The 18,271-nt window shown below is 45.9% G+C and overlaps 1 protein-coding gene across 1 annotated transcript; it reads left to right on the top strand.

The window, feature by feature from the left end:
• Positions 1-4,946: 4,946 nt before the first annotated feature.
• KRT1 (keratin 1) lies at positions 4,947-10,632 on the top strand. The gene is made up of 9 exons (XM_004053172.5): positions 4,947-5,610; positions 6,615-6,829; positions 7,148-7,208; positions 7,625-7,720; positions 7,890-8,054; positions 8,184-8,309; positions 8,873-9,093; positions 9,624-9,658; positions 9,751-10,632. Exons 1-9 carry the CDS (start codon positions 5,020-5,022, stop codon positions 10,173-10,175), a joined length of 1,935 nt encoding a protein of 644 aa, XP_004053220.4. The 5' UTR covers positions 4,947-5,019; the 3' UTR covers positions 10,176-10,632.
• The last annotated feature ends 7,639 nt before the right edge of the window (positions 10,633-18,271 follow it).

Below are 18,271 nucleotides of genomic sequence, written 5' to 3' on the forward strand. Positions count from 1 at the left end.
TCAAATGCAAGAGTGAGGGAAAAATCTTTCCTTTTTTCCTTTTTTGAGATGGAGTCTCGCTCAGTAGCCCAGGCTGGAGTTCAGTGGCGAGATCTCGGCTCACTGCAAGCTCCGTCTCCTGGGTTCACGCCATTCTCCTGCCTCAGCCTCCCAAGTAGCTGGGACTACAGGCGCCTGCCACCACACCGGGCTAATTTTTTTTTGTATTTTTAGTAGAGACGGGGTTTCACCGTGTTAGCCAGGATGGTCTCGATCTCCTGGTCTCGTGATCCGCCCACCTCTACCTCCCAAAGTGCTGGGATTACAGGCGTGAGCCACCACGCCTGGCTCCTTTTTTCTTTATCTATCCTCTACTATGCCTCAGTTTCCCTGGAAGGTACATAGAGCCTCCTTTTTACAGAGGAAGGAAACTTAGGCTCAGAGAGGGTCAGTGACCTGCCTAGAGCAGTGCAGAATCAGGAGTGGAGCCCAGGCCTGGCAGCCTCCATGGCACAGAGCAAGATGGGCCCCACCGCCTCTCTCCTCCATGTTCATCTTTGGTTTCCTCCTTCCTGGCCTCTGCTCTGCTCCAGCCTTGCTAGTGAGTGACTCCTGAGGACCTCCTTCTTTGCTGTCCATCCTAAATAGGGCTGCCCCTCTGTCTGCAGCTCTCCCTCCTGCATAAGAAGCCTTGGCCCCTCCTCTGCTGCCTGGCTGCTTTCAACATCTCGCCCCGCCTCCCCATTGTCTGTGATTTCTCTTCACTCCACCCAGGCCTCAATTTTCCTCACTCCCCTGGGATTTCCCTGTCCCATGTCACTGGTGGAGTCCCTCAGGGCTGGGTGGCTTGTCACTGCATGTCTCTCTTCACTCTTTTCTTGGTCCCATCCCACAAAATGCTCTCAAAACATCACCACACCTGCTCCTGCCCATGCCCCACAGCGAGCCCCTGGCAGCCTCATCTCAATGATCAGTTCTGGGTTGTGTGTGTGAGTCCTTGGGTGGGGGTGTTTTGGTGCTCTGTCATCCAGCACCGCTGGGGTAACTCTCAAGTATAAGGGGCCATGTGGGATGCTGGGAGGGCATCAAAAGACACAGGGGACTTAGTCTTGCTTTCCAAAGGCTTACAGAGCGATTGAGGGGCCAGGAAACACACAAGCACATGCATGAAAATGAGCCAACAAATGCATCAATATGTACTAAGTCTGGCAGCAGCCGAGCTTGGAAAAAGAGACCAATAGAGCACTTGCCCGATGTGGACTGAGGAAAACTCCCTGGAGGAGATGAGATCTGGACCTGTCTGCTGCCTGCTTGAGCAAGAGATGAAGGCATTTGCCCACAAGCCCTGATGGACCAAAAACAGATTCAGGACCAAATGCTCAGGAATTGAGATCTTTGGTGGCCCAGGGCTTAACTATGGGTAGGGATTTGTGGCAAGTTGCCGAGGCAACCAGAAGACCTTTCAGAAAAGAGAAGAGTAGAAGTGGGCTTGGAAGACAGAGAGGAACAGGGATGGAAAGGGAAGAAGAGGGTTGAACAGTCTGGGCAAAGCACGAGAGTGAAGGGGTCAAGGCGTGAGGCCGGGGGAGTGGGTGAGCAGGGTAAGATGTAGGTGGTGCTGGTGGTGAGAGCAGGCCAATGACAGAAGGAGCCCATGCGATGCAGCAGGCTTGGACTCTGGAGTGAGGCAAGCGTGGCTTGTCAGTTACCTGCTGGATGACTTTGGGCACATATTTCAACCTCTATAAACCTAAGATGCCTTTTCTTTAAAATGGGGCTAAGAGCTCCCACGACGCAGACTTTGTGTGGTATTTAAATGCAATGTGGCTCCTAACAGCATAGTTGCTGCCTGTAGATGTTAGTGTCTCTTTCTTTCTCATTTTGTCTTTATTTCATAAATGCACAGTACATAAGTAAGCCAGGAGAGAGTGTGTGGCTCACACCTTTCCTGCATGTGGTTCTTCATATCCCACACACCCACACTGATCCTGGGGACATCACAGGAGATGACGGGCCTGGTCTGGCAGCACTGCAGCTCCAGCTCTGTTGGGCTGCCTCGAAAGTGGGCAGTGGAAAAAGAAAAGGAGTTTGATTCAACAATTGGAAGAGTCTCAGGAATTGACTTATGACTTGGACACTTTTTTTTTTTTTTTTTTTTTTTTTACTTTTTTGGGCCTGTGCTCTCCCTTCTCTGTGAGGCAGGTTAGATGATGTGACCTTTGAGGCCCCATGGATGAGAACATTCTGTAATTCTCTGTGTACTTGTTTATAGGGCCCAGTTCCACTTGCCTGTCTTTGAGCCTCTTCCCGGTTCAGGGAGGAATGTCACTTGAATTGAAATCAGAAAACCCAGGTTCTGCTTCCAGATGTGTCTTTTCCTAGCCGGAGTGTCTAGAGGAAGCCACTTACTCTCTGAGAATCAGTTTTCTGTTTCATGAAATGGGTTGAGAACAGCTTGATTGCCCAGTTCTCAGGGCTCTTGTGGGATGCTCTTTGCATATGTGTTTGGTGGGGTGAGCTGTGCAAATGTAAGCTATGGTAAGGTTTATGGCGCTTATTCCTGCTAGTCCTGCATTTCTCCCTTCTCACAGGAGCACCTGGAATATGTTTTGCAGCTAAGTTGTCTACCAATTCCCTGACCATTCATTCAAACCTTTGATTTTTCTGTATGTCACTTTCTTAGTTCAAAGATGGGAGTGTGGATCACTGCCAAGGTCTGTTTTTGGCTGGCACACACATGCACACAAACATGTGTGCACACAAACATGTGTGCACGCACATACTCACACCCCTCCAAAATGCTAGAAGGAATCGATTGTGCAGAACAATATGTCTCATGAGGGAGTATGCTGAACTAAAACAACTTTGATTGCCTGTCAGAAAAGGATTAGGCAACAGTCATTACCATGCCAAGACTGTCCCAGTCTCCATTGTTCCCAACAAGACCTGAATTACTCATTCCCTAAAGAGATGGTTGGTTTAGCAGCCGAAGGATTTTAGTGCTAGGACACAGTCCCAGACAGCAGTGCCACAGTGATGGCGAGGGAGAGGGGTAGCAGGGGAGCGGTGAGGGGCACTTTCTGGAGGAGGGTATAGGGCAAAAACTGGGAGGAGAAGAGGGACAAGGCTCAATAGCGGAGTGCAATGGAGAGGACAGGCACAGCCAGCCCGATTCAGAGCCACAGAGCAATGGGACCAGATGATCTTCACAGACTCCCTTTCTCCCATAGATCTTGCACACCATAGTGGAGACTTCCCATGTACATCTATGGTTTGCCACTTACAGAGTTGCTTGGAGCCAGCTGAAGTTAGAGCTGGCTTCTCCCCTTTGAGTCTTCAATTCTGTGTTTATGTGCAGGCCCGGGGACCATGCCAGGCTTCTAAGAAGTCTTCGAATGAAAGTCTGCTTGGGCTTCTAGTCTGTCCAGATCTCAGTGCCACTATTATCCACTGATATTGATCAAGTGCTGCTCTCCAGGAAGACCCCTGAGGTTTCCTGGTCCATTGCAATGCATGCCGGGTGCTCTTGCACTTGGATGGAAGTAAAATCTCCTCACTAAATTCTGTGCCACCAAAATCCCCTTCTCAGAGTGAATTGAAGAAACATTTTCCAAGGCTTGCATGTGCCAGGAGCCAAGGACTCAGAGTGATAAAATAGGCCTTCTGCCCTCAGAGCTCTCAGTAGTGGGGTGCTTCCTGTGCTGTCTGGCTTTACGCACAGCAGGCAGAATGACTTGAATTCGGCTGCTGTGCTGTCATACAACATGCTGTTTAGGATCTTGCACACGATAGCTAGGTATTCTTGCTTCAAATAGCAGGCACCCCACTTACCAACTGTGTAGACTTGATCACGTTATTCAAACCCTGTGTCTCTACTTCCTCATTTTACAAATGGGGAGAAAAATAGCATCTGTCTCAAAGTTGTGAAAATTAAGCAAGTTAATACATATGTGCTACATAGAACAGTGCCTGGTACATGGTCAGTTTTTGATACGTTAGGTATTATCATTATTATCACCTCCAGAAACAATTTAAACTTCTCATATCAGGCTCTCCAGACACCTCTCACTGTCTTCCCTTCCAAATCTGCATTTATCTCTCTCTCTTTGCAGTCCAGTGTGAGGCTTGAATCACCTGTCAAGCCTCACCTCCACCCCTGTGCTTTACAAAATGTCCTAGAGCTTCTATTTACTCGTCTCACTGCTCTGTGGGCTTTTTTCACTCAAGGGCGTTTGCATGCTATCCATTGCTACCTGTTTTCTGTTGCTGGTGTCTGTCTCCTGCTCTATCTTTGAAGAAAAGAAACAAGAAAAGGAATAACTGAGAAACAGAGAAAAAAAATGTCTCTCCCTTCTGGTTCTTCCAGACCACCCACTCATCCATCTTGTTCAATGACAGCTTCTCTTCCTTTAATTAATCACTGTGGTATATTTATAAAGCTTATATTTATGAAAGACCTTTTAATTTTTTAGTTATTAAAGCCCTTTCTCTTTGTCAGGGTGTAACTGAGTGAGCTCTGGAGTTTGGAAGGAAGATCTTAGAAATGGGCCAGAGAGCTCCTTCTGAGATCCAAGCACAGGGAATTGCACCTGCTGTGCATGGTAAGAGAGTGTGCTTGGTAGCTCACAAGGGCAAGGTGAGAATAGAAACTTTCATGCCTTTGTGATGGGGGTTATGAAATCCTACCAAGAAACACCAGGTATCAGATGTGGGGTCCTGTTTTCCCAAAGCCACAAACGCTTGAAGGAAGATCTTGTGTGATAAAATAATTACCACATGAACCAATCTTGCATGCACAGCAATTTTGAGAGCCCATCCTGGGAGCTAGGTGTGTAGTGTTTATCGTATTGTTGAGGCTCGTAAAAATCTTGTATGGCTGCAGGCAAGCCAAACCCTTGACAGGCACTGCATCTCCGCTGACTCTAGAGGACCAAGCCCAATTTCTTCCCTGTATATAAGGGGAAGTCTCTATGCTTGGGGTAGAGGAGTGTTTAGCTCCTTCCCTTACTCTACCTTGCTCCTACTTTTCTCTAAGTCAACATGAGTCGACAGTTTAGTTCCAGGTCTGGGTACCGAAGTGGAGGGGGCTTCAGCTCTGGCTCTGCTGGGATCATCAACTACCAGCGCAGGACCACCAGCAGCTCCACACGCCGCAGTGGAGGAGGTGGTGGGAGATTTTCAAGCTGTGGTGGTGGTGGTGGTAGCTTTGGTGCTGGTGGTGGATTTGGAAGTCGGAGTCTTGTTAACCTTGGTGGCAGTAAAAGCATCTCCATAAGTGTGGCTAGAGGAGGTGGACGTGGTAGTGGCTTTGGTGGTGGTTATGGTGGTGGTGGCTTTGGTGGTGGTGGCTTTGGTGGTGGTGGCTTTGGTGGTGGTGGCATTGGGGGTGGTGGCTTTGGTGGTTTTGGCAGTGGTGGTGGTGGTTTTGGTGGAGGTGGCTTTGGGGGTGGTGGATATGGGGGTGGTTATGGGCCTGTCTGCCCTCCTGGTGGCATACAAGAAGTCACTATCAACCAGAGCCTTCTTCAGCCCCTCAATGTGGAGATTGACCCTGAGATCCAAAAAGTGAAGTCTCGAGAAAGGGAGCAAATCAAGTCACTCAACAACCAATTTGCCTCCTTCATTGACAAGGTGAGTTACTCTCTCATTGCACTGGTAGGGCTGCTGCTGGTCCACTTGGGATTGGTGCAGTCAAAACACACGTAGGTTTGAACCTCAAGTTTCCATGTTTACGTGATTAAAAGGATGTTTTGTGGAATGGTCTCCTAGGAGATATGTTAGAAGTATGCTTGTGAATGGTGCTAATGACTCTCTCTTGGACAAAGGGTTCGTGGTCTACCTAAAGGTGGATCAGTGTGATATTAACATTTAAGTGCTTTTTATTCAGCTCTTGAGCTGAATTGGGACTCATATCTGTTGAATGAAGATAATAGAAATGGGGCTAACCGAACTTTCCAGGGTGCAAGTGAGAACCCTGGAAAGGTCTTCCTAACCACAGAAAGGGAGTTGAGTGTGAACATAGTATAGAGTGTTATTGTAGCAGAAAACATGTAGTAAGTCAGTGCCAAACATCTTTTGCTGTCAGAAGGGAGCTCTGCCTTCTAATAATTTTACATTGGTACTGGATGAGGCTAGAGTTTTTTTATACTAATATCTCCAAAAATCAGCTCTAAAAAACTCAGATAAACCATTTTTTTTAAATTTTTTGCTTAATCATTAATAGTGCCAATCCAAGGTTATCCACAACAAATTTCAAATCCAATTTTGAATTTTCCTGATATACTTTTGAAATGTGTGTGTGCCCTGGGGATGCAAACCAGTTTTTATGGTAATATACCTAACAAAATTTTGGAAGGCAAATTTCTTAAATACCATACACCTATTTCAAAACATAATTGCAATAATTCTGTATGCGCTTTGCTATTGGTATTTGTTTAGTTACTCCCTTCCAAGCCCTCTCTGAATTAACAAGTTGGGTTTTGTTATGCAGATGATATTAACTTGATCATCTTCTTCCTATTTCTCTGTCATGGTCAGAAGATAGGAATTGAGGTTCTTTTCCAAATGAGGCACAGGTCTCCATGGCTATGAGACTCCATTTCTGCATCAGGAGTAATGGGGTCTTGTGTTTTTAGGTGAGGTTCCTGGAGCAGCAGAACCAGGTACTGCAAACAAAATGGGAGCTGCTGCAGCAGGTAGATACCTCCACTAGAACCCATAATTTAGAGCCCTACTTTGAGTCATTCATCAACAATCTCAGAAGGAGAGTGGACCAACTGAAGAGTGATCAATCTCGGTTGGATTCGGAACTGAAGAACATGCAGGACATGGTGGAGGATTACCGGAACAAGTAAGGGACCCTGTCTGGGCAGTTCTTAACTTTTGCTCTAAAAGAGTTCCAGAAAATAATAAGCTAAGATCATGAAGCAGCATGTAGCTATGTCTTTTCTTAGGTTAGAGGCACATCAGTTTGACATTTTCAGAAATCTTCATTTTCTCAGGAGATGGAAATAGTCTAGTGGTTTTATTGCTCAGTAGAAAGTAGTGGCCAATATGTCCTAGGTTCATAATAGAAAGGCAGTGATAGGCAATGCCAACTTTAGTCTAGAATGCTGGACTTCAGGTCTTACCACCTCTGAATCTCCTAATTGTTTCTGCTTTCCTGCAGGTATGAGGATGAAATCAACAAGCGGACAAATGCAGAGAATGAATTTGTGACCATCAAGAAGGTGAGCAAATTCTGCAGGATGGAACTCACATTTGAAATAAATAAGGGAAGAGGGTCTCCAATTACTAAGCAGAAAGCAGCCATGATATGGAGAGCCAGGTAGTAGACCTGAGGAGTATATGGAGTGGGGCTATATTTTCACATCATCATGGACCTGGACTGATCCAGGCACTTGGCTTCTCCATATTTCCCAGCACCTTACATAGTAAGTGGAGTGGCAGGTTCTCAGCAAGCCAGGCACACTCCCTTGATGGTGCTATCCAGGGATGGGGCAGTCAGGGAACTGTGATCTACCTGGGGCAAAAAGGAGTGGAGTAGACCCAAAGCTCCTTTTTTGCTTGGAGAATCCCCTCACAGGTAATGAGAGGGACCTGCCCTGGAAAGAATGTGCCTTCATGATGTCCGTTGTTCCTCTAGGATGTGGATGGTGCTTATATGACCAAGGTGGACCTTCAGGCCAAACTTGACAACTTGCAGCAGGAAATTGATTTCCTTACAGCACTCTACCAAGCAGTAAGTCTTCCAGTTTCAACCAAGTTTATTTAAATGGAGAGTTTTTAAGCCTGAACCCACAACGATTCAGAAGAATAGATATTTATCTTTTATTTCCTGACTGCTTTCTCTGTCTAAGTTGTTTTTTGTTTTAGTGCTGTAAGAGTCACTAACCTATTATGTCTTGCAGGAGTTGTCTCAGATGCAGACTCAAATCAGTGAAACTAATGTCATCCTCTCTATGGACAACAACCGCAGTCTTGACCTGGACAGCATCATTGCTGAGGTCAAGGCCCAGTACGAGGATATAGCCCAGAAGAGCAAAGCTGAGGCCGAGTCCTTGTACCAGAGCAAGGTGAGTGGGCTGAAAGCCTAGCCAGTTTCCCTGAAATGGCTTGTCTTGCTATCCTGTTATCTCATGTATGTGTGCCTGTGCCATGCTGAGTTCTGCCTACATTTGACAAATGCTATCTACCATCTTTAGTATGAAGAGCTGCAGATCACTGCTGGCAGACATGGGGATAGTGTGAGAAATTCAAAGATAGAAATTTCTGAGCTGAATCGTGTGATCCAGAGACTTAGATCTGAAATTGACAATGTCAAAAAGCAGGTATGTGCTTCCTCCTTCTACCACTCAGCTGTATGGAATGGGGGTAACCCTCAGGTAAAGGGCGAGTGCTTTCCTAGTTTTGAATCTTGCAATTCATCCCAAGGCTACATTATTATCCCTGGTTCCTTTTGTGACTATGCTAGTTTCCAGAATGTAGCCATCATGCTGGGTTCTCTTTAGGGAAATCTGTGAGAATGGCCTAGTAGAGAAAGATGGGACGGTCAATGTGAGTGATCTAGCCTATGACCCAAAGTGGACTTAAGAGTTGGGGAGTGAGAGGAAGGGCAGCCAGGAGGTTTTAGAGTAGGTGTTTAGAAGAATGTCAAGTCTGTAAGGGTTGTAGGAGCCTTGACTCAGGGCCAAGAGAGGCTGTTGAGTTATCCCTAAGGTCTTTTAGGGAAGTCAACATGGTGATGTGTTATCTGGAGGTGGGTGTGACATGACTTAAGGCCAAGTGGTTCTGTTGGACTCATTATTGGCCTCACTGGAGTGGGGAGACCAATTGGGATGAGAAGGCCTAGGGCGGAGTGCATATTATGAGAGGGTTTCATATTCTTTTTCAGATCTCCAACTTGCAGCAGTCCATCAGTGATGCAGAGCAGCGTGGCGAGAATGCCCTCAAGGATGCCAAGAACAAGCTGAATGACCTGGAGGATGCCCTGCAGCAGGCCAAGGAAGACCTGGCCCGCCTGCTGCGTGACTACCAGGAGCTGATGAACACCAAGCTGGCCCTGGATCTGGAGATTGCCACCTACAGGACCCTCCTGGAGGGAGAAGAAAGCAGGTGAGGAAGGGTTGCTGGGAGTCGAACCTCTTCTCATGGTCTTCCTTCCTTGCAAGCTGATTGTTGTTGAAGATGCAGCCATCTGATTGCAGCTTGTGCTGGGTATGGGGAAATGAAAAGTACACGGAGCAGGAGGAAGGACCTAGTTTTACTTTGGGAGCTGGAGTCCCAAGCTGTTTATTTTTTTCTTCTAGGGCTGTAACATATCTAGAAAGAGCTTTGAGGTGGAGCAAATTATTCTTTATCTGGGCTGCCTCAGATGGCAGCTGGCCTGAAGTCGGCACCTTTAGAGGGGGCCTTCATTGGCTGCAAGGCTCTTGTCTCGTTTATATGGGAATTTCTCCGTGTTTGTACTCTTGCTGAGAAAAAATGGCAGGTCTGGGAGGCCAGAGGGGATTGGATTAAGTTTCAGATTAAGTGCATTGGAGAAGACCCAGATAGGGAAAGTCTTCAAGGTGGTGGAGCGGGGAATGGGGAAGCGGTTTGGGAAGCTGGAGTGTCCTGAGGAATTTTCTTATTTTCTCCTACAGGATGTCTGGAGAATGTGCCCCGAACGTGAGTGTGTGTAAGTACAAGTCGATTTCTCAGGGGCATGTGCAGGCTTTCTTGGGTTGGAAATGGAGTTGAGGTTGAAAATAACTGAGCTTCCTCTTGCAGCTGTGAGCACAAGCCACACCACCATCAGTGGAGGTGGCGGCCGAGGAGGTGGCGGCGGTGGCTACGGCTCTGGAGGTAGCAGCTATGGCTCCGGAGGTGGTAGCTATGGTTCTGGAGGTGGCGGCGGCGGCGGCCGTGGCAGCTATGGCTCCGGAGGTAGCAGCTACGGCTCCGGAGGTGGCAGCTATGGCTCTGGAGGTGGCGGCGGCGGCCATGGCAGCTACGGCTCCGGAAGCAGCAGTGGGGGCTACAGAGGTGGCTCTGGAGGCGGCGGCGGCGGCAGCTCCGGCGGCCGGGGCTCTGGCGGCGGGAGCTCTGGAGGCTCCATAGGAGGCCGGGGATCCAGCTCTGGGGGTGTCAAGTCCTCTGGTGGCAGTTCCAGCGTGAAGTTTGTTTCTACCACTTATTCCGGAGTAACCAGATAAAGAGATGCCCTCTGTTTCATTAGCTCTAGTTCTCCGCCAGCATCACTAACAAATATGCTTGGCAAGACCGAGGTCGATTTGTCCCAGCCTTACCGGAGAAAAGAGCTATGGTTAGTTACACTAGCTCATCCTATTCCCCCAGCTCTTTCTTTTCTGCTGTTTCCCAATGAAGTTTTCAGATCAGTGGCAATCTCAGTCCCCTGGCTATGACCCTGCTTTGTTCTTTCCCTGAGAAACAGTTCAGCAGTGACCACCACCCACATGACATTTCAAAGCACCTCCTTAAGCCAGCCAGAGTAGGACCAGTTAGACCCAGGGTGTGGACAGCTCCTTAGCATCTTATCTCTGTGCTGTTTTGGTTTTGTACATAAGGTGTAAGCAAGTTGTTTTTCTTTTGTGGAGAGGTCTTAAACTCCCCATTTCCTTGTTTTGCTGCAATAAACTGCATTTGAAATTCTCCATGTCTCGATCGCCCTTGTTTACGGCACTGTCTAACCTGGATGGGTGTTTTGTGAGGTAAAAGAAGACACTAGAGCCACATGGCATATGGGAAAGTCATGCACACAAACATGAGAAAAATGCAGAGGCCAACCAGGCAACATTTCACCAGACGAATCACAGAGAGAGCAAGCACTTTCCCAGACAGTGGGGATGTCATGGAGAAATGGAGAGACCGGGTGGCAGGTTTTGTTCATTTGAGAAGGCTTTCTTGAAAAGGGCAGTGAGCAAGCAGGTTGAGAGGGAGAGGTGTGGCATTGAGAAGAAGCGAAAGTATTGCATGAAAAAGTGATTCTTCACGTGGAACAGCCAGTAAGGAGGGGCATGAGTAATTTAGGGTCAGCAGTTACTGGAGCTAGAATACAGACTTTGGCCTGGGGAGTTCAAGAACTAAGAGTGGTAATAGAGAGTTGGATATTCCATTTCCCTTCTCTTTTTGTGCCACCACTCAAAGCTCTGCCTAATCTAAGAAGTTCCCTTGTTGACACATAGCTCATACTTGTGAAGTTGTACAACAGGATAGCATAGTGGCCAGAAGCATGGACAGTTGAACTCAGATATGCTTGGGTTTGAATCTTACCATCACCATTTACTAGTTCTGTAATACAGTGCAAGTTACAGACATCTCTGCACCTCAGTTTTAGTGTGTCTAAATTGGGGATGATAATGCCTTCCTTGTGGGAATAGTGTGAGGATTGAATAAGATGAATACACATGGCTGAGCACACAGCAAGCACTAAATAAGTGCCAGTTTTAATGATAATGGTGATGATGATGATGATGATGTAACATTGCTTGTGGGACTCCATACAGCTCAGTAGATGCTTGCTCAAAGAAGCAAGTTACCAAAAATTTTGTAATGGTTCTATGAACATGAAAAAAGCAGTCAACTTCTCTGAGGATCAATTTCCTTAGTTTCCAATTAGGAAAAGCCTTCTTAGCTCCGGAGTCCCACAGGGCTAATGGAATAAGGAGAGTATAGATCACACATGTATTATGCAAACACAACTCAGGTGAGCTCTATTCTTCCTTCTCAGTTATCCCTTCTGTAGGAACCCCAGTGTCCCCTGCTGTCTTTCTGTGTCCTGACCGGGAAACACAGAGTGCCTTGTCTACTCCATCACTTGGCCAGCTGCATGCTTTCCTTTGCAGGCTTGAAGCAAAGCTGGGTCTCGGACATTCTCAGGCACTGACAAAGCTGTTTAGTTGTTGCTGGGAAACACTGGGAAATAGCCCTTTTGTTAAACACACAGAAACTAGCCTTCGCCCTGAGCCAAATTCCTTAAACTCGTCTATGAAATTCCATAACCTGACTCCTTAACTGCAGACATACCCAGCTAGAACATCCCTCATGTCCCTGTCCACCGTGAGAATGCTGCACTTCACTCTGAACCTTTAGTCCTCCTTTTAAATACTGCACACTGATCACCCTGGTGTTTAGTGCTTTGTTTTTTGGAATCCCACCTGGCTTCATTTTGGGATGGTTTGGGGCACTTCCCTATGGAAATTCCCCTGCTGTCACTGTCAGAGTGAGTCCAGCAGTGGGTTTAGCTGGATGAAACACCTTCACCATGTCCATTTCCATTCAGACTCATGTCAGAATTTGAAAGGCACTATGGTAGAGTAGAAAGAACAAGGAACTGTACTATTTAAAGGGCAGGCAAAGAAAAGGCATCTATAGCTTATAGGATGTGTGGATCTTTGGATGTGACTTGGCCATCCTGAGCCTAAGTTGTCTTGTAGGAGAAATGGGAATGAGAATATTTTCCTCTAGACATCAAGAGGAAAAGAAATATAATGTGAAAACCTTTGTGAATTGTGAATGTGTTATACAGAGTAGCTAAAAGAATTAAAAAGGGAGTGACAAAAAAGTAAAAGGCAGCTGGCTGCTCAGGGCCTCCATGGAGGGAGGTACTTTGATATGGTCACTGTGGCTCAGTGACAGCTCTGCAGGGACAGGAAATTGATTTGTTAGTGCACCCAAAGTTGAATCTGCTCCTGAGTACTGATTTATGGGACCCAGACACACAAGAGATGAAGGATGTGTCAACCAGAATGTCCAGCATTAGCTTGTGGGGAAACACATACTTTCAGTGACTGAAATACCATCCTGTTATCAAGAGATCTGGGAAACTAAAGTACTGACAAGAGCTGGCTTGATCTGTGGATTTAGAACAATGAGAGTTAGGTGGCCTTGAGGGAGATGATTCACTCTCCTTCACAGAAGAGCTGACCTCTGGGGTCAACAGTTATAGCACCTCTTTCCCAGGGATGCTACTGAATGAACGGTGATGTGTTCTTATACTCTGGCCCACATTTTCTAGATTCTTTCTTAGGTTACAAAAAGTTGTAACCTAAGTTACATTTCAGTACTGGGGCTACTCCTGTTTATCTTCTTTGGACTCGAGTTTTTATGGGAAGGTCATGAAACAGAGAAAAATACAATTTGCAGGGAAACTTACCAAGGCTTGTAAGGTTACAAGGATTAAATGAAAACCCTGTGTAAGTCAGTATACAGTGAAGAAGTAAATTGAGTTAGACCAAACGCCAAAATGCATCCATATTAGAAAGACGATAAACGAAGACTCTGGATTCAGTTCTGTTCAAAAAACATTTTCTGCACAAGTACTATGTATGAGGAACTGGGCGTTGGGGAGATGATGATGAGTGAGACATGGTTCTTGCTTTCAGAGAGCCTAGAGACCTGGGTGGTAGCAATGGTAGAGATACATCCAAGACACAGAAATAGATAGACAGGAACATAGATGATTGAAAGTGATGCTTGGCAGGGCTTTAAAGAATGAATCAGAGTTTTTCAGGCAGACGAGGATCTTCAAGGCAGAGGGAATCATATAGATAAGGACATAGAAGAGTGAAATTTCATGAAGTAGTTAAGCATCTGAAGAAGCATGGAATTAGTGACAAGAAATGATGTGGAAAAGATATCCAGATCCAATCAAGAAGGGCCTTGTAGGCATTCTATGGAGTCTGGACTTTGGCTTCTGGGTCACAAGTTCTCAGATGGGGTTTTCATATCTATTATTAGACCTACTATGTACTGGTCCAGTGGAAGGGAAAGGGGTTGTCTTACTGCTAGTGGAGTAGGAATTGGGTATGGACCACAGCTTGTCTTGTTTCCAAGTATCCCCTAAGAAATCTGGTCTGCTGATGGGAGATCTATTTATGGAAATGTCTTTTTCCCTCAGGAATTTTATGTCTGAAACAGCTGTCATAGGTGAGGAGGAACTGGTAAAAGGACTTAATAGGAGAGTGTCATGGTCAGATTTGTGTTTTGGAAAAGTCAGCCAGGGCAGATTGGAGAGGTCCATATTGGAGGCAGGAAGACTTTAGAGACTATTGCAAAGGTGAAGACAAAAGACGATAGGGACTTGCACTTTAATTCCAGCCCTTAGAAGTAGTAGAAGGTCAGAAATGAGAATATGCATTACAGAGATAGTTAGTTGCTATATCATTAGGACTTGGTGATAGATTGGATGAGGATGCGGTGGGGTGAGGCAAAGAGGAGAGTCCACATTCCTGGTCTGGGTAGTAACAAAGAATCTAGCAAGAGGGCTTGTGGGGAAAGATGCTGAGTTACGTAGCAAGTGCATCTGCTTTATCCATGTAATGAATGGGGCTAAAGGTGTAAACCAAAGAGTCATCAGCATTTGGAGGGTAGAATAAAACTCAGGAAGAAGGAGCAGAAGGAGAATTACTGATACTCCCTGGAAGGAAAACCGGAAGTAAATGGGAGAAACTTGCTCAAGTGGACAAAGTTTAACAGACATGAAGCTGGTCAGAATTCCTCAGAGGCCATCCACCAAAGCTACCGAGATCCCCAGATCTACTGGTGACCTCCCCGAACCTTAGATTGTACTCTTCCATCCCTAGGTGGTCTAGTGTGTGTTTGATGCTTGGTGCTTATCCTGGTAACAATACTCAGCAGGAGGGCAATCTACAAGGGCGAACGTGGGGTTAAAGTTCTCCTGTCCCCTGCCATGAGTTCCCTTTCTCTGTGGCAACCACTTCCCTCAGTTTCTTGGGTGTCCTTCAAAAGGTATGTATGAACGTTCAGGCAAAAATATACATATATGTTAATTCTCTTTTCCAGATGTCTTGCTACTCTGGCCTTCCCACCGCAGTCGACTTGATCATCTTCACCCAGATGGGATTTGAATTGCATATTCTTCAGCAGATAAGCCTTTTGGAATCTGACTGTGGCTTCTGTCCATACATTACAACCTATGACCCAATTCCTGGATTTTTCTTTTTTTTTTTTTTTTTGAGACGAAGTCTCGCTCTTGTCACCCAGGCTGGAGTGCAATGGCGCGATCTCAGCTCACTGCAACCTCCGCCTCCTGGGTTCAAGTGATTCTCCTGCCTGAGCCTTCCAAGTAGCTGGGACTACAGGCACCCGCCACAATGCCCGGCTAATTTTTGTATTTTTAGTAGAGGCAGGGTTTCACCATGTTGGCTAGGCTAGTCATGAACTCCTGACCTCAGGTGATCCACCCACCTTGGCCTTTCAAAGTGCTAGGATTACAGGGGTGAGCCACCACACCCTACCAATTCCCGCATTTTGTCCTTACTTTAAGATACCTGCAGGCACCTCTTCTCCCTGGGTCTAGATCCATGTGCCTCCCCCATAGCAGCACAGTTAGAAGGACAGAATCTCACCTTCAGCTGGTTGGTCAATGGGGCTCCCTCTGCACCATGCTTCTTTGTGGAATGGCCACAACATTGCAGCCATCAATTCAGTGGCCAGTCTTCCTTCCACAACTGATCAATTTTTTTTTTCTTTTTTCAATAACTGTGTGGCTCTTACACAGCCACATCTCTAACACAGCTTGGGGATTCATCTAATTCTAGAGAAGAACAGACTTCCCACCTTTTCCCATTCCCACACACTAACTGCCTTCTCTCCAACAACTCCAGGCCTAAGACAACCACTGAAGGTCTGTGGAGAACAGCGGAATCCAGCAATTCTCCCTGGACCCCTTGCCTCTCAGATCCTAATCCTAGCTCAGCTCAACTCTGCTATCCCAACTCCTCCCCATGGGAAGTCTTCACTGGCCTCAGGGGCTGTTCTGTTCTGTAGCACTTTGGGAGAGAGAATTCCAAATGATGGTCTTGAGCTGGAGCCTGTAGTATTCTTGGAATTTTACGAAGTCCAGGAAAGACTTCATTGGAATGGGGACCTTCTGTTTGTCCCTTGGAGGGACCATGAGGAAGTCTCACACAACTGCCCAGTTCTATCAAAAACGGGCGTGAAAATTTTAACAGGGACTTTATGGATATTGATAAAACTTTCTTTTGAAAAGAATATTCTTTATTTAAATTGCAGTTCTAAAGGTATCAGTCTCATTGTCTCTTGTCTTATAGCAAAAATTAAAGTAACACCCTTTACTGTTAGGAAGAGAAAGAAAGGCATAGTTATATTGTGATAACACAGAATTTTAAAAAATCCCCACTGTAGTATAAAGGAGACAGAAAAGGAAAAAAAGGTATAATATCATATTATATTTCAACCTGTAAGATCTTAGGTGGAACTGCAATGGAAGACATAATGAAGCAGTCAGATATTTGTGCCTATAGGTAAAATCACCATGCATTAAACCAGTTACAAATGCAAGTGGATGTAGGACGTCTATGGGCAACTTAAAAACTCTGGTAGTTTTGCTAATGATGACACAATTTCCCAAAGAGGTAAAAAACAAAACAAAACAAAAAAACAAAAAACAAACAAAAACTCTTATAAGCTTCTGATGAAAAGAAATATGATCTTCTCTCTATTTATACAGTAGTTGTATTTCTCAACCACTCAGTGTATCTGAAAACTGTGCTGAAACTCTGCATCTGTATGTGATACACAGTTGGGTTCTGGGTTCAACCATTATACATTATGGGGCACTCGAAAGCTGGGCAGGAGGCCTAGCATAATTTGGATTCTGGTAATTACATGCCAGTAACAGCTCCCCATGTCACAGTGACAAGCAAAAAAAATGCATCCACAGATTCCTAAAAGATTTCTAGACAATATTGCTGCTTTAGGACATTTTTGTGGCTGGGGACATTTTTAGAGCATCGAGGGAGAATAGGCACCTATTTTCAACTGTACTTGTTTGTATATGTGTTTGTGTGTGTGTGTGCGTGTGTGTGTGTGTTGTGGGGAAGTGTTGTGGAAAGCATATATTTCCACCTGAGAGTAGATTATATGGACCCCTGAATTGTGTAACTAATTCTCCATTAATTTCAGTTTTATTTGCCATTAAAGTAACTTATTCTCTCTCTTTTTTTTTTTAAAGAGAGGAGGTCATCAATAACAGAACCCAGGGACCATTACGCCTAAAGATTAGACAATGAAAGGGCAATCAGTTGAGTCCAAAGGAGCCATCATTGAGAATGAGAGAAGTGAGGGAGCATGTTGTCTTGGAAACCAAGAGGCCAGCCCATTTCCATCAGCAGCTAGGAGGAGAAGTCAATGTGAGTCGTGGAGGAGCTGCAAGTTGAGACGAGTCTAGAAATAGGGTCCAGATTTGGGTAGGTGGCGGGGAGGAAGTGGCACTATAGGCCCCTTCCCTGGTGAAGGGGGCATGGATAATAGTCTGACTACAGTTAGAGGCCAGAAACGTGGTCTCTAAAGTTGCCTCTTGGAGCTGCAGTGGGCTGGAGCCTTGTGCTGGGTGAAAGGGAGAGTAAAGATGCCCACGAGATGTCTGGGCGGTGCCAGCAAATTTATTTGTTTGTTGAAAGGTTGGATCCTCAGAATGCCCTGGGATGCTCTGTGTCACCATGTTTGCCCCTCCCATATCTGCTGGAGGGAACCTGACACTCCCTGCCAATCCATTATCAGAAATATGGTGCAGTCTTAGTCAACTTGCGACCTTCCCAAGTTCATGCGGGTTTATCCCCACCCCTCCCAGGGGCCCACGCCCGATTTCCAATCTGTCAATAGGCCCTGCGTATTCTCTCTAGGCAGTATGGAGTGTCCTCTGCTGGTACAAAGGCTTCTCTACATGCAATGATGGTACCTGTGATGGTCACCACAACGCAGCGGCTCCCAGGGAGGGTGAGGATGAAGATTACATCATTTGGATATTTCAGAAAGCTTACTGGGAAAAATAGAAACAAAAAGACTTCTCTTGATTCTGTTCACAAGTTGCAAAGACATAAGGAAGCAGCTAAATCCTTCCTGATACAGAGAATCTTTGATCGTGGGAGAAAGCTCTTTTCCCTGGGTGTTGAGCTCAGTCCTGAGCATCTTGGAAGTTAAAGTGACCCATTGAAAAGCTAATGTGAGCACAGAGGCAAAAACTAGAGCAGAGAAAGGACTGGAAAGAAGATCAAGGAAGACGGCTGAGGGTGGGGTGTGATGATTTCTTTCTTTCTTTCCTTCCTTCCTTCCTTCCTTCTTTCTTTCCTTCCTTCCTTCCTCCCCCCTTCCCTTCCCTTCCCTTCCCTTCCCTTCCCTTCCCTTCCCTTCCTTTCCCTCCCCTCCCCTCCCCTTCCCTCCTTTTTCTTTCTTTCTTTCTTTCTTTCTTTCTTTCTTTCTTTCTTTCTTTCTTTTTTTCTTTCTTTCCTCTTTTTTTTTTTTTTGA

Source organism: Gorilla gorilla, chromosome 10, assembly GCF_029281585.2.
Source record: "Gorilla gorilla gorilla isolate KB3781 chromosome 10, NHGRI_mGorGor1-v2.1_pri, whole genome shotgun sequence".
Classification (NCBI taxonomy): Eukaryota; Metazoa; Chordata; class Mammalia; order Primates; family Hominidae; genus Gorilla; species Gorilla gorilla.

Bases quoted from the DNA above. Each gene is read 5' to 3' on its own strand.
- KRT1 (XM_004053172.5), top strand. From the start codon at position 5,020: ATGAGTCGACAGTTTAGTTCCAGGTCTGGGTACCGAAGTGGAGGGGGC. The intron at 7,209-7,624 runs GTGAGCAAATTC...TTGTTCCTCTAG, and splicing joins AATTTGTGACCATCAAGAAG to GATGTGGATGGTGCTTATAT. The intron at 7,721-7,889 runs GTAAGTCTTCCA...TATGTCTTGCAG, and splicing joins TTACAGCACTCTACCAAGCA to GAGTTGTCTCAGATGCAGAC.